The 16,431-nt window shown below is 41.9% G+C and overlaps 1 protein-coding gene across 1 annotated transcript; it reads left to right on the forward strand.

Annotated features, from left to right (window-relative positions):
* The first annotated feature begins 8,939 nt into the window (after positions 1–8,939).
* LOC115628900 lies at positions 8,940–15,952 on the forward strand. The gene is made up of 6 exons (XM_030525159.1): positions 8,940–9,328; positions 10,831–10,964; positions 11,034–11,982; positions 12,051–12,404; positions 15,032–15,217; positions 15,286–15,952. The coding sequence occupies exons 1-6, from the start codon at positions 8,951–8,953 to the stop codon at positions 15,787–15,789; spliced, it is 2,505 nt and encodes an 834-aa protein (XP_030381019.1). The 5' UTR covers positions 8,940–8,950; the 3' UTR covers positions 15,790–15,952.
* Positions 15,953–16,431: the final 479 nt, after the last annotated feature.

Raw genomic sequence — 16,431 nt, forward strand, 5'->3', positions numbered from 1 at the left:
TATGCACACACACACACACACACACACACACAGAGAGAGAGACACACACACACACACTGACACAGACAGCAGAGGGTCCGAGCAATCAGTGGAATCAGCCGGCCGGTTGTTCGACCAAGTCAGACGCTGCCTTGGCCAATGCCAAATGGCATTTTGGGCAAGAGGCGACGAAACATGTGTGCACTGTTGTGGCCCCCGGTTAAGTGGCGCCCTTTTAAGTCAGACATAGAGTTGCGTTATTGCTTTTCCATTGTTGCATAACTGCAGTTTAACACTAATTTGGCTGCATTGATCGTCTGTATTTTGAATTTTAAAGTTTCCTCTCTATTGTAGAAGAAAACAAAACTGATTTTATTCAATTTGTATGCAGATCATCTAATATAGTAAGAATATTTTACTGAAGTATGTACTTGTATATTTCATATTGGGGCCTCCACATGCCGACATTAACATCCTATGTATTTTTCTCTGCCCTACAATTACTGAATACACGTACTCGTATCTACAAGATGCAGCCGAATTTGTAATAAAATCAATTTTGCCATCTACATTTTATATCACTGAATTGTCTAAAAATTGATAATGTGTTGATTTTAGAGTCGAAATTGTTATCAAATCCTGAGCTGTCGTAATTCTCAAAAAAAGTTGCGTATATAGAAATACTAATGTTTTTACTTTGGCAATCAATTGTTAGTTTATTTAGTACAAGTATGCAGTTTTTCTTGGAATTATTCGACAAGTATACAACTAAGTTTGAAGTCGATCGGTTGAAAAATTCAGATTTTTCATACAGACTTTGGAGCCTAGTTTCCCCTCTTTGGAGCTCAAATTTTCCGAAATACCTTCTTAGTGGTATTAAATTTCAGCTTCCTAGCTCGTACCGTTTGGGTTGTGCATTGATCCCCAATCAGTCAGGACAAACTGTTTTATATATATATATATATATAGATGGTTATCAATGAACGACTGTATTTCCATTACCATTCCGCATACAAATCTTTCAAAAACTCATGCGATGCATAACACGCTGATGAGTTTTGATGATGAAGTTCAGAAATGTGTTGAAACTGACAAAAATGATAGCAAAACGTACACAGGGTGGCTTTAGTTAGCATAGAACATATTAATTATGAAAATGATTGAAACTGTGGTCGGCACCCTACTTTGAAGACATGTTTTCTTAAGGTGTGTACTTAAAGTTGCATTTGTTAGGGTATCACAAAGTTTCACAGCCACATCAGCGCTTCTATTTTCTTATCAATACGTGCTACTTTAAAGAATCGGTATATTATATTGTGTTTCTTCAAGCACATTGTCTGGTTAATATATTGTGGATCTGTAGATCGAAACTAGTTGTTCCCACGCTGCTTCTGCTGCGACTATCCTCGAAGCTTCCCTCTGCTGCCTCTGTGGCTGCTCACTTCCAACGCCAAGGCAATTTAATGAGACAAGGCACACACAGGCGAGGCCTTGCCGTGCTTTTTAAGGCGCGCTAACAAATGTTAATGTTCTGCAATTAAAATGAACAGACAGGCAGCAGTAGCAGCAGCAGCAGCAACAACAACGTCAGCGAATAGTTGGCAGTTGCAAGTAAAAGTGAAAAAAGGCTGCGATTGCTGTCACAGCTTTCTCCATGGCACACGCAAGGAGCTGCCAGACAGATAGCCTTTCAGTTGTTGTTGTTGTTGATTGTACTGTTGATGTTGCCGTTGCCGTTGCTGTTGCCGTTAGCGATGCCGAGTTGGCCGCTGCAGCCTCTTCTTCTTCTACTTTTTCCTGCGCACGACATTAACAGTTGGAGCTTATGGCCCACACTTGTGCAACAATGAGGAAAAAAATTCATCACGATTATGGCGACGACTGCGCATCCTCCACAGTTGGCCCGCCTGTCAGCTCCTTTTCCCGCTCCTCTGCCATGTTGCCTGTCTGGCTGGTTGGCTGGTTGGCTGGCTGGCTGTTGGCATAACCCACAGCGACATTGGGGACCGGCAACAAATTTGGCGATAAGCGCAAATTTCACCAGAAAAATGCTAAAGGCAGCGCCAAACTGCACGGCCAGTGCTAACTGGAGATGAGCGTGAGCTCGTGCGTGATTACGAAAGCAACATTTTGGAAAAGGGGGGCTCGTGAGACATTTCTCACGAACTCTCACGACGCCACACAAATATGTGAATTCAAAAAAATCAATAACATTCTTGAGTGTTAGTTGAAAGAATTCCTATTGGAAAGGGCTCATACAAAAGCATAATACATTTTAAATACCATACTTAAAAGCGTTTATAGACTTTGTAATTTTTAATAATATGTATGTATTTGAGAAAGTTTCTTAGAAATTTAGTTGAATCATTAAACTACGTGTTGAGCTTTAAAGGAAGTTGAGAAAGATTGTAGAAATAATAATAATGAAGTTATATTAATGTTTGTACATGTTTCTTAGTTTCTTGCTAACCGCCCCAAGCTCTTTAAAACTCAAAAATATAACACCAACCACAATTTCACACTCAAGATCCATCCCGCATTCTGCCAAAAAACGTCTGTATATAAATCGGAGCAAGACTATAAGTTTTAAAGGCAGGCCTTAAAAGAAAAATTCGATTGCTACGTTTGCGACACAGAATTCTATTTTCAAAAATTTACACAACAAACTTTAAGCATCTAGGCCTTGTACTGTCCGATACACATATTTTATTTACTTAATTATTTCAACAAACATTGTCTGACGACATAGGAAATATATAAAAATTATAAGAGAAAAAAAAACACAAAATTTGGAATCTCAGACCCGGTGGGGGAAGATTTTTTAGGCAGTTCTGCAAGCTATGCTCCGTCTCACAGCCGATTCTGGTCAGAGTCTCCGGAGATGGCTGAAAAGAGAGGCTTTTATTAAAGGAAGAGACATCTTTGCATTCATACAGACAATTCTTAGCTGCAACTAACTAGGTAATTATTTCCAAATTCCCTTCATTATTTAGGGATCAAACAGTTTGTGGCCATTTTATGTCACGCACACATCTGTAGTACCAGCTATGGTGACATTGTGGAGCGGGGATGGTTGGGAGGCATTCGCACAATTTGTCACATTGGCAGTCGTGCGTTCGCCTGATTGGCCAATTGTCCATTGTCCAATCGTCCAAACGGCAGCGGAAGTAAAAGCGGCAGCGTCTTTCGCAGGTGCGCACGGGATGCGACCGACCGACGGACGGACGGACGGACCGACAATAACCGCAGTCGCCACCACTGCCGCTGACACCACCAGCAACACCAGCACCACCACTCTGTGGTGCACGTTGCACGTGTGATGGCTTGCTTGCAATTCGACAATTGTGCACAAATTTCTCTTTTATTTATTGTAATTTTTTCGTATTTGTTTTCCATGATGCTGCGTGCTGCCAACGAATCTTGCAACATTCATGAATGGATTCGCAAAAAATAAATAAATAAAATAAAAAACACAACAGGGCTATAAAGAAAAGGGAAAAATTCAAATGAAAACCATTTCATAAACAATACGTGCAACAATTCCAACGAGCGTAAAAATGCCGACTTGTTTTTATAGTCGCTGTAGCGGTAACTGTCGCGGTTTTTAAAGTTCAACACGTGAGCAATTAAAACATTTTCGTTACTTCAATAAAACAATAACAACGGCGGCAGCAACAAAAACATATACGAAAAAGAGACACGCAAAATGTAATCTCTAAGTTTTTTTCAAAAATATTTTATGTGTGTTTTCATTATTTCAACAGCATCTCAAATCAAAAGACTTAGGCAACGAACTAGCTGACATTCAGATGCAAACTGATGACAAATTACAGGGTTTTTTTATGGTAGATATGAATCTGTTTTGAAGGACTTTAACGCAATGTTTACAAAACGATATCCAAATTTATGTTTCGTCTGGTTTGGATGTTAGTTACTTGTACTTTAATTATAATTTAGATAGTTTTAGATACTTATGATAGGATCATTTTGGCGAATTTAAAAGCATAGATATGTCTATATATTGTTACAGTAAATGTGGTGTGAAAAGTTATATTCTTGCAGAAAATCTCCAACAAAGTATGAAGCACTTATTTATGGGCGTATCTGTAAGCTTGTTCCCTCCGTAGAGCTCTCTTAAATCAGTGATGTTATATGTTATGGAGAAATCCATATCCCTACTACATTTATCCAGTTATTCCAGTTAAATAATACGCACAATATTGTTATACATCGCTCATCCATTTAGATCAATTGCGTTGTACAAATGGATAAAGTGGTATTTGATTGTAAGTGATATAAGCAACCAGTAACAGATTTGTCCAATGGATAATTTTCTGGTATATAGACAAACGTTGATTACATAGGAGCGCGTATTAATCAATGAAAATATAACTTGTGGAGGCCTGATCGTGTCTGCGATGGGTATCTGATATAAAGGCAAAGCGGACAGGCGACAGGATGATAAATCAATTGAAATTATTCGCTCAAGCACTCGCTCACGGCATTCACACGATCTATCAAAATTAAATGTACCAGCCTTGCCAAAATGCTTTCTTTGCCCTCCGGCAGCCTCCGTAGCTGTCAACTATCAGTTTTTTGGCCATCATCCATAAATCAAAAGCAATGCCAGGCACCTGCCCGGCCAGACACAGACAGAGCCGCGGTCGCAGCCACAGCCACAGCATTCAAGCCGTTAATAACAATCACAATCAGCTTCGTAATAGCAATAGTAACAATCACGATGATGATAATACATAACAATATTTGCGGTTGTGGCACAACGAATTATTTTGTAGTTACAATTAAGTTTGCTTCCCCCACCATTATTGCCACAAAAAATTAACCAAAACAACAAAAACTAAAGCAGTAGCAGCAGCAGCAGCGCAGTAACAGCAAGAGGCTTTGCAAGCAAAACATAAGAGAAAAGTAAAAGAAAAACGCCCAAAATGGGCAGAAAAACATTCAAATGAAAGCAAAACAAAACAAAACTGAAGCAAAACAAAAGCCAGCCAAGTTAAATCCAGAGTTGAAGGTACCTACAAGTGCTACATTAATACACACACTTCAAATGAAAAAGGCAACATTTTGTCCGCCCCTCGCACTCACCTTTCACCCGTAACCGCGGCCCCGGATCCAGCTGCCGGCCATGCGCATGACTGGCCCACGAGTTGCTGCCCAACAATTAGGCAATTAGTTCTAATGAGTTGGCCTGCGTGCGTTTCCTGCTCCACGCCGCCTCGCCTCGCCCCGCCCCGCCAACCACTCCACAGCTAGCGCCAATTCTGCGTTGACACTCGGTTGGCCGTTGGCCGGCGGATCGGCACAGTGGGCATGTTTATTTGATGTACATATTTTTCTCAAATTCACTACAAATCTAAACCCAACAATTGAATAACTAACTAGCTCTAAGAACTGTGCTTAAAATCTACATTATATTAGTATGTACGATTAAGCATCTTATATATTGACGAGCATTACCCACCCTATGTGATAAGATCTGATTACTTTATTTAGCATATTATACTTACTAGAGCTTGTATATCAGTAGTTTGGATGCGACAATTCCGTTAAACACATCCCAGTCTGTCACTGACATGCAGCGAGGAAAATCGAAATCGAAAATTCTTTAGCTATGCCCTGGCATGTTGACATTTTTTCTTTTCAACTTCAACTTTTCCAACGTCAAGAACCCGGAAATTTGGAGCACGATACAATAAACATAATCCATATCCCTTTCGTTAAGCCAGTTTTGACGCAAAGAATGTATTTGTTTTGTCCCAAAACAGCCTTGTTTATAAAAATTTTAACAGCTTTTAATAAATAAACAAGTCTGTGCTTAATTCTCTGCTAGTATCTATCCGCAAATTTCTGGTAAACACCATATGCTTTTAAGAGATAAATAATATTGCCAAAATATGAACAATACACACTTGACAAGATGTTATATGCTGTTTACCATTTAAGATTCTTGAAAGAGCATCAATAATGGCAGTAAAAACCTGACATATCTTGTGTAGGAAAACCTTAAGTTCAAAGCACACTTTAGCATATCATTTGCTTGCAGAACTAGCAAGTCTCTGTTGAGTCCAGTAAAATTAGAAAAAAACTTTTAGTGGGAATCTGGTAATAAATTGTCGAGCATGGCGGTAAAAACTGTACGACTGAAGATAGGATAAGGAAGCTACCTTCTTCTTAACCCTTGCGCCAATCGCATAGATCCCTTTACAAGTATAAAACCACAGAAGCATTGAAAACGCCCTTGGTCCAAATAAGAGTATTTTACTTCAATTTACACAAACCTATAAATCCTATAAATCTTCTATAGGAAACCTGTGAATTCGATAGATTTTGTTCATTGAATCTTTTGCTTTTTGATGGTTGAATTGACTTCACACAAATAAATAGTCTTGATAGGCTATTAGGCACATTTAAGAATATATTCCATAGAAATAGGTTCTGAATTCCATTGAAATAACTGAGTCGATATCGATTTTCAAAGCCTCGCCGAGCCAGTGAACACGTTTTATGACATATTTTTCTGATTTGTCCCACTTTGTATGTTGGTCACTTCCTCTCTAGCATCTTTTATATGTAATTCTTGTGCTTGCGTTTTAATTGAAAGAAGCAATTTTTTCTTGTTATTCTTTTCTTTCTTTCGCTCTCGGCCATGGCTGATGATTTTAAATTATACGAATTCAAGCAGAAATTTCCGTAGAAGTTGTCAAGTTGTTGCTGTTACTGCTACTGCTACTGCTGCCTGGCCGAAAAGAAATTGCAGAAAAATAAACAAATTTTATTGCAAGCCATTTTTAAAGTTGTTGTCGCTGTGGCTGCTTTTAGAAAAAGAGAAGCGGTAGTAATTATTTTTGCTTTTTTTCGGACATGAACGTGACTTTCACTGTGTACGATAATTTTTTATTTTGACCTGATGTTGTTGTGTTGTGTTGTGTTGCTTTGCTTTGCCTGTTTCTTAACTGCTCAGCCAGCATCCATCCACAAGTCCGGCTGCTCGCTTTGATTTTAACATCCATCTTGACATGCCTTTTTATTAACCTGTACGCGTCAATCAACAGCATGATCAGCAGCTTGATGCCAGCATGATCGCTGCGGCTGCTGTTGTTGTTTTTGTTGCTTGCGTTGATGTTGTTGTTGTTCGCATTTACATTGTTTTTCTGAACACTCGAACTCGCACGTACCTGCTGGGGCCAATGCCATTAAACACAAGTATTTCAATTGCCATGCGTTGTTCTCGTTTCTACTGTGTTTGCGTTGTTGTTGTTGTTGTTGTTGTTGCTTGCCTCGAATTTCGTGTGCGTGACATGCGCGTGACTGACTCGTTAGACATATTCAGATATATGTTTGTACATATATTCCGGGTAAATTGATAAACGAACGCGCGCTTGCATACTCGTGTGTAAAACACAAAGAGCTGCAAGTTTCACTTGACGATCAATTGTTCGGCGGCGACACAATCGTAACGCCCATTAACAACAAAATTCTTTTCTCCATCTTATATATCAGCACTATATACTTGTACTTAGTTACTTGTGTATAAAAGTGCCCTAAGAGTCCAAGGCGAAGCAAGTTCGTTGCCTAAGTCTTTCGTATGAGTTGGTTGAACTTTTGACGCCAACTGGCATTATGCGGGAGAAATATTGTGCATCAAGTGATTTATCACCATCAAGAGCTAATAATAAATACATACATATATATTGTACTACGTTGCAGATGCAATAGAGTGGGCAGAAAAATTTCAGGCAACAACAACACTGTGCTACAAATGTTTCACAACTTTACTAAACTGCTTTGTTGCATTTCTGTGAACAAAACAATTTGTCAGTCTAATAATATATATTTAATAATATTTATTCATTTTATATATTTAAATAGTTAAATTATTTGACACATTTACTAATAAAGTATATGCAAGCAAAAGACTAAAACAATAGCTTGCACAGCTGTACTTGTTTCGATAGCATTCGCTTCAAAAGCGCATACAATTTTTTGTTAGCTCTCGTGCGTTTTAGTCATATTCCAAATCATATTCCAAATCAAATCTGATAGCTGTAGCTGCTAGTAGTATTCAGTATTTAAGTATTTAACAGCTCCTTCGAAAAGATTGTCTTCGAAACTCCCTACAATTTTGCATTTCTACATAATGTCTTAATTACCAAAGCTCAGCTTGTTAGTTATAGCCAATTATCTGGCATAGCAGCAATAAGTGGAATCTCGGTCATATTTTAATCTTCACAAACATTTAGGGGAAAGATAACTTTAAACGAGCTCTCGTCTCGTCCAGCTGCAAATGCCGTGTTGTGTTGTGTTGTGCTGTGTAATCGGCGTCTGCAAGGCAAACAAAGTTTATAAACAACAAGCCACTGACGTTGACGTTGACGTTGACGTTGACGCTGGCGAAGACGCGGGAAAGAGTTGAGCATAATTTCAATAATAAATTTCTATAATATTGTTGCTGCTTGCCGCTGCATTGTTGTTGCACCATTTTTCATTTGGCCGCAAGTGAAGCGTTGAATTACGTGTAAAAGTGAAATTATGCGCGAATCGTTCAGCCAAGACACAAACCAGGTGACAGAGGCAACAACAACAACAACAATTAAGCTGGCGAATCGAATCGAATTGGAACAACATCAACAACAAGTGGCCGTCGTTGCCTGTGAGATTGTTGTAACATACTGTTGCTGCTGCTGTTGTTGTTGTTGTTGTTGGTGTGCGTGAAAGCAGCCGAGGCTGCCAATGCGTGCGACCCAATTTCCAGGCTCAAGTTTTGCTGTCATGGTTGCTGCTGCTGTTGTTATTGTTGTTGTTGTTGTTGTTGCTGCTGCTGCTCATTTGCTTTTTCAAGTTCTTTCACCACTTCACTCACGTCTCACTCACGCCTCTCCTTTCCACTTTGTCTTCTGCAGTCACGCCGAACTAGACGCCTCAGCAAGCCAGCTAATCAAGCGGATCAGCAATGATGATGATGATGACGACAAACTCGACAATGGCGACGAACATGGCGACAAAGTCGACGACGGCGCCATCGTCCACGTCCACGGTGGCCAGCACATTGACCGACTGCAGCAGCATGCAGGGCTCAACGACCAGCTCGGCCTCCAGCGATGTGATGACGCTGACCACAACGGCCGCCTCCTCCTGGTGTGCCATTCCAGCGAGTTCCCGTCTGCGCGTTCTGCGTCTGGTCCGACCCCACCAGCGTCGATTGCTCGTCGTGCCCGGCGAGCGCAGTGCCACCTTCGGCTTTGCGGTGCGTGGGGGCAAGGAGTACGGCACCGGTTTCTTCGTCTCGCACGTGGAGCACGGTGGGGAGGCGCAGCTAAAGGGCTTACGGGTAAGTGGGTCGGGCACGTTGCGAACTCGTTTCTTTTTATGCGACGCACGTGACTTCTACGTACCATTGGGTGTGGTGCGTACTACTCTTAAGCGTTGAGGAAGAGGCAGAGAGAGAAAAAGTTGTGATGGAATTCTCGGACGAAAGAGGTATACTTATGTTTGTATGTGTGGACTTGATCAACCAAAATACAATTGTTTCTTAATTGCGAAATAAAACATAAGGCAGTCGCAATCAAAGACACCTGCAAGTACAAAAGAAAATGTGAATAACTGACTTACGCTTCTATTAAATATTCACTAACATCGGCTGATAGGTACTTCAGCATCCGAGATTGTAGAATTTCAAGCCTTGATTTATATAATAAGGCAATATTTGTAGTGGCTAACCGAATAGCTGCTACAACTTGAGGAGCGCCATGGGATTACTTGATTTGAATGAAATGTAAAACATACATACATAGATTAAGAATTACATACATACAAATGTCGGGAGCCTTATTGTTTTATTATGTTTGGATTTGTAACAGTATCGAATAAATGCTTTAGTAGCTCGCATTTCCTAGAGTCTACACGCCAAGGCAGATGCTTCTTTCTTGTGAACAAATTAGAATTCCTAGACAACTTTAAAATTAAATTCGCTTCGATGGCTTCGTTCATATATTTTGTGCTTCAAATATCAGAGTATTTCCTGCGCTTAACTTTTAATTGCAGCTTCAGATCTGGCATTTACGATCAAATCGGCATTGCTTACATAATATACATAATTACAGCAATGTTGGTGGCACAAGTCGCCTTACCTAATGCAATAAAAACAAGAGAGAACGCTACAGTCGAGCAAGCCCGACAGTGTAATACCCTGTACCCAGGTAAACTTCCGTCACTGAGTTATATGCGCCCAAAGCAGCAGCAAAAAGAGGAAGAAGAAGAGCGAACTTGTTGCTGCAGTTTGTGGGGGTTGTACTGGCGAGAATTTGTTTCGCTAATAACTTTTCTTAGAATTGACAAAATTGAATAAAATTTAATACAACAGTAGACAATTATATATAAATTATGTGTGCAAAGTTTGGTTGAGGTAGCATTTGAAATGTGGACGCTATTGACGAAATTCTGTAGCGGGGGAAGGGGGGGAAAATTAAAAAAAAAAAACATAAACTCGTCCTTACTCGGACCTAGGAGAAGCTGGATGCCAACTTTGGTTATTCTAACTTTTATAGTTTCTGAGATCCTCGCGTTCATCCAGACGGACGGACAGACGGACGGACATGTCTAGATCGATTTCTCTCGTCATGCTGATCAAGAATATATATACTTTATGGGGTCGGAGATGCTTCCTTCTGTATGTTACATACTTTGCACAAACCTAATATACCCTTTTTACCCTACGGGTACAGGGTATAAAAATGTTTCGCTTTGTTTACTGCAAAATATCGTCCCTGCAACAGTTCTGTAATGAAGCCATATGTATAAGTCATAAGTAAGTGTTATATTTTTCACCCGTAGATTGGCGATCAAATCTTACGCATTAATGGCTTTCGTCTGGACGATGCCGTGCACAAGGAGTTCATACAGTTGGTGGCCAGTCAGGATCGTGTCATACTGAAAGTGCGTGGCGTGGGAATGTTGCCAGTGAAGGAGTAAGTAAAGTCCATAGGCTATTGCATTTAATAAGCTACATAAGTGCTCTCTTCCCCTTTCCCAATCAGTCAGGTGGACGAGCGGCTGTCCTGGAATGTGGTCAAGATGCCGAGCGTGAGCGGCACGCCTTCTGAAAGCTCCTTTAAGACGTGCAACGTGATGGAGCGACGAGCCGCTAGCCGTGACATCAACGTGGTGCTGCATGTGGCGCCCCGCACAAAACTCGGCCTGGGAATATGCAAGGGTCCGGAATGGAAGCCCGGCATCTTTATACAATTCACGAAGGAGCGAAGTGTGGCACGCGAGGCCGGTCTACGTCCGGGAGATCAAATCCTTAGCGTTAACAGCATCGACTTCTCCGATGTGCTGTTCAGCGAGGCTGTGGCTGTGATGAAGAGCGCCAGCAAGTTGGATATGATTGTGCGCACAGCGGCGGGCTGCGACCTGTTTCCAGGGGAGTCCAGTGGCTACAACAGCTCGGCCAGCTCAGTGACTGGCGACCAAAGTCCCTGCTGGGCGGACCCCAAGTCCAAGCGGCTGACGGCCGTGCATGAAGAACCGCCCATACAGGGTTGGGTGCACGGCATGGAGGTGCACAAGCAACTCAACAAGACCATCATAAAGCTGTCCGAAAACGGCACCTCGATCAACAACACCTACATAGCCAGCAATGTGACAGCCCCAAAGACTACTTATGGCCCCACAGGGGCGCCAACACCACCCCCACTACAGATGGATCTGCAGAGGATCCAACGGACGCAGTCGACTTCGATGAGCAGAGCCCACGGCAGCAGTACGAGCAATCGCAGCACCATAAAGCGCAACATTCCCCGACCTGTGACATCACAGCCACCGCCCCGATCGCCACCAAAGTCGCCACCGGCAGCACCAAAAACAACAACAGCAACGACAGCAACAGCAACAGCAGCAGCAGCAACGGAGGCAATCAAAAGTGAAACGTGCGCCGGCAGCACGCTCTCCAGTGCCATAAACGAGGAGCTGAAGAAGCGCAAAGAGGTAAGTGAAATGCGCAGGTTGCTCAATACTCGTACGGCAACAACAATAACATAATTGGTCTCTTGCAGAAGCAGAAGCAGCAACAGCAGCAACAGCATCAGCAGCAGCAGCATCAGCAGCAACGCAACAACCACAACAGTCACTTTAATCGGGAACGCGATCGAGATGAAGATCGGCCACACAATCACAATAGCAGCCACCACAACATCATCGGTGGTGCAGGGAATTCTCTTGCGGTTGCACGCCAAGTGTCACATAAGCAGCGCTCATCGACGGCCGTTGCTGGCATCGCTGCCGCATCGCATGGCAGCGAGTGCAAGAGCAACGGGGCCGGTGGAGATCAGCACACAGCGCTGATGGACGAATTCAAGCGGGCGCATCAGCGCATGTTCAGGAACGGGTTCCATGAGAGCGAGCACAAGGTGAGCCGCCGACTAAGTCGCAGTCCAAGTCACAGTCGCAATTACAGTCACTTTTTACTCATTTTTTTGTTCGGCTAATAAGAATTTGGCAATGCTATACGCCAAAGCAAACAGTTAAGCCAGCAACTGTTGCTAATGAATGCAACTGTTAGCTGCAAAGGTCAACCATAGTATATCTTGTAGTTATTGTTCAGTTATTGTTCATTTATTGTTGTCGGCCAGTGTGGGTTTTGTGTTTTGTTTTGTTTTGTTTTCTTTCAAGTTTGTTAGCGCCTCTGAATTATTTGCTCGGCTCTTGAAAGCGAAAAACTGCATTTACACAGCAAATTGGACAAACGAATGGGTATAAGAGGCGTCATAAAAATCAAGAGAGATTGCGAAACAGCTCATGCCCTAGACTCTGCTTACTTGACCAATTAAAGCAAACTTAAAAACTGATCGCCATAAATATATGTCACTGCTACTTCTCATACGACTGTGAGAGCTTCAAGTGCTATGTGGAAGATAACACTAAATTCTGTAAATACTTGTTCAGATCGATCATCGATAGCCCACTTTTTACACTACATTCTAAAGATAGAAATAAATAAAGTTGACTTGAAGAGTCTCTCAAAAAAGTTGAACAGAACCATCCAGAATAAGGAGAGAGCACTATATACTATAATTGAACTTTAATTGATACGGATTATAACATCACATTTGAGTCATACCAACTGTGCTTCTTAAGAGAGAGAGAGAGAGTCCCTTAAAACCGTCCCAAATTATGGCTTTATAAGAAGTAGTTCCCTTATATGGTGCACATGTTCCGAAAGTATTTTTATATTCTAGAAAGTCTATGAGACTAGCATGCCAAGTCGAATCAGTAAGACCAGCTGTGTGAGCAGCGAGATCTTTCGAGCCAAACTCTAAACTTGTCTTATTCCTACACACGGAAAAACTCTCTCTTAGTAGAGTTTATTTTTGGTTTATGGGCTTAGGTATTCTTATGATCTTCAAAAACGTTATCCAAATTGGTGCACGATAGCCACCAGCCGGACCAATTATTATAACAAAAAAAAAAAAACTTTAATATTTATTAATACTACATATTTATGTATAATTTGAGGTACCGAAAAATACGTTTTTTTATACCCTGTACCCAGAGGCTATAAAGGGTATATTAAGTCCACTTCTTGCTTCTGCTATGGGCGCAGTCTTCTCTCTTGTTTTATTTTTGTAACAATAAAGCCTATTCATGTGTAATAACGTCGCCTCCGTCCGATTTCCATATGTCACACCTCTTGACACTGCTCCACAACCCTAGCTATCGCAGCAACAACAATGGGCTCCATTAAGTCTGACTTTTCGTTTACTTAATGCGTTTTTACTTTCGTTAATGAAAAGTGAATGCGCATTGTGGGGGACTCTGGCTGCTGACTGCTGAATGAATTGTGAATTGTAAATTGTGATTTATGAGATCGCTTCTACATTATCTAACCATTATGTCAGCGTCATCAGCGTCGTCGACGTCGTCGTCGTCATCTGGTTACGCTTGAGGGCGGCAGTTGTCGCTCGCTTGCCTGCACTTGATACATTTTGTACATACAAGTATTTAGTTTGTGTCTGTCTGCCAGCGCATTTTCCATTTCACCCCGTCACGAAAATATCTCGTGCCAGTGCCAAGATGCGCTCGGTCCAAAGAATCAGCAACAGCAACAGCAACAACATCATCACCCGTCGAGTGATAATGACTCACGCCAATTGCGCAGAAGAGACGAGAATAGACATAAACAAAAAGGCAAATAGCAATCGGCAAACAGCAAACAGCAAACAGCAAATGACGAGCGGCAAAAGCGTCCAAAAGTAAATAGAGGCTAGTGCTCAATGGCGTTATCTTATCGATGTTGGCGAGCGCCACCAGCCCAGTTAGTGCCTGCTTGCCAAACTCGAGCAGCAGCCACGCCAGCGACCCAGTCGTGTTAGCAACTTGGTCGCGTCAACGGCCACGGATTTCATTTATTTATTTACGTTCATTGTACGAGAGACGTATCGTGGTAGCATTCGCAGTCCGGAAAGTGAAAAGTGTATTGCCATCTTGTTTGTCCCTCAGACAAATCACAATGAGCTTGCTACGTATACGCGATGGCGGCGACACGGAAATGCCGACCATGCGGCCAGTGAGCATGGGTGGACCCCTGGTCATCATGTCCACCTATGAGGTAGTGAGAGTGAAATTCTATATCGCTTGAAATGAACAACAGTGTTACTAGCTAGCTCAACCATTTGTGGCAATGCGTTGGATGGAAAAAAACAAACAGATACTTGTGTCTTCAACCAGTATTTAGAATGACTTCAAGTTTAGAAATTCGAACCCGAATGAATTCCTTCAATTCGGTTAAAAAATACTCTTTATGATGAAAGACTTAAGGATAGATAGTCTTGGGACACTCAACCTTATGGCTTCTGAGAAACTGCCAATCGCATGAGCTGGCCATTAAATCGACAGATTGTGCGAATACTCGCAGACAATTAATTTATACCATCAATATATGTTTACTTGTGTATATACTATATTCTCAATTTTGAAATTATATTGTATTCCTATTCCTATTCCTATTCATATCTATATTTACAATTCCATAATGCAGCAGCGCGGCGAGACGCTAAAACGCACTTCGATTATGCCCGATGATAGCTGCTATCGCAGCAATAACACCAGCAGCAGCAACAACAACAACAACAACAGCAATAACAGTCGACAGTTGCTACTTAATGGTGGAGCGAGCAACAACAACAACAACAACAACAATGGCATACCAGAATTGCCGCCACCGGTAAGCGTAGAATATTCTTCAAATTCCTATAGAAATGTTCTGAGTCGAGGCTTAACTTCTGGTCGTAGCCACCAGAGTTTGCAAATCCACAGCCGCCTCAAGCGCCACAGCAGTTGAATGGAGTGTCCAAGGCCAGCCAGCAGGCCTCCTCCCCCTCTCCTCTCTCGCCCACTCGGAATGTTGCCCCCTCTGTGACGGTGGGTGGCTTGCGAGCGCCAGCAACTCCCAGGCCCGACTACGATGCCGTGCAGCGACGACCGGGGAGCGGCCAGAATGGTGGTCAGAACGGCGCCCAGAATGGCAATCAGCGGCGAACACTGCGGCTGGGCACAGTGACCATTGGGGAGTACAGTGAGCAGCGGGGCGCGAACGGGAAGCGGGACACGCTGCAGCGCACAACGCTGAAGAAGACGCCGTCCAATGCCCAGCAGCATCAGCTCCTCGGCAGCAATTACGAGTCCGGCACACCCAATGGAGCGCCCATCGGCAATGGCATACTGAAGAATGGGGGCCGGAGCAGCGCCAGCTTCAGTCGCCAGCATACGGAGAAGTCCATTAAGTTCGGCAACTGAGGGGCGAGAGCCCAGATTTCTGTGCAATATTCTTCGAGGGACAGAGGGCAGGAGCCTTTGTTCAGATATAGAGACAGGACATTAATTATTTACTTAGTACAAACATATAAGATACATACGAGTACGCGTACATACACCATATCTATAATATATAATATAATACTTCCCCTTTTTTTTCTTTTTTTTTTTTGTATCTATACTTATATATATACATATGTACATACATATGTATAATATAACTGACTAACAAATTGTTGTGCGCATTTGTTGAATATTTGTAATAAGCATACATTTCGTAACTTTGTAATCTTCCAGTAGAGGAAAGTTTTGGTAATTGAAAAATGAATTGCTTGCATGAAGTGTACATTATTTGTATGAGTAATACTTGTATAAATGCATACGAGTATATAGTATGCTATATGTTTATGTATGTTTTTAAAAAATAATTCTTATATATTTATGTTTATGTTCGCATGCTTATCTGTTTACAAATATGTCCGCGTGTTTGTAATAAAACAAAAGGCATCTAATATGTACATATATAGGTACATAGATATACCCACATATTTGTTCATGCTTGCATATAGACAAAACAATTTCGTGGCTCTTGTCATCGGAGTCGTCGGTGCTGATAAGCCTCGG

This window comes from Scaptodrosophila lebanonensis, unplaced genomic scaffold (assembly GCF_003285725.1).
Source record: "Scaptodrosophila lebanonensis strain 11010-0011.00,11010-0021.00 unplaced genomic scaffold, SlebRS2 tig00000129-arrow-arrow-pilon, whole genome shotgun sequence".
NCBI lineage: Eukaryota > Metazoa > Arthropoda > Insecta > Diptera > Drosophilidae > Scaptodrosophila > Scaptodrosophila lebanonensis.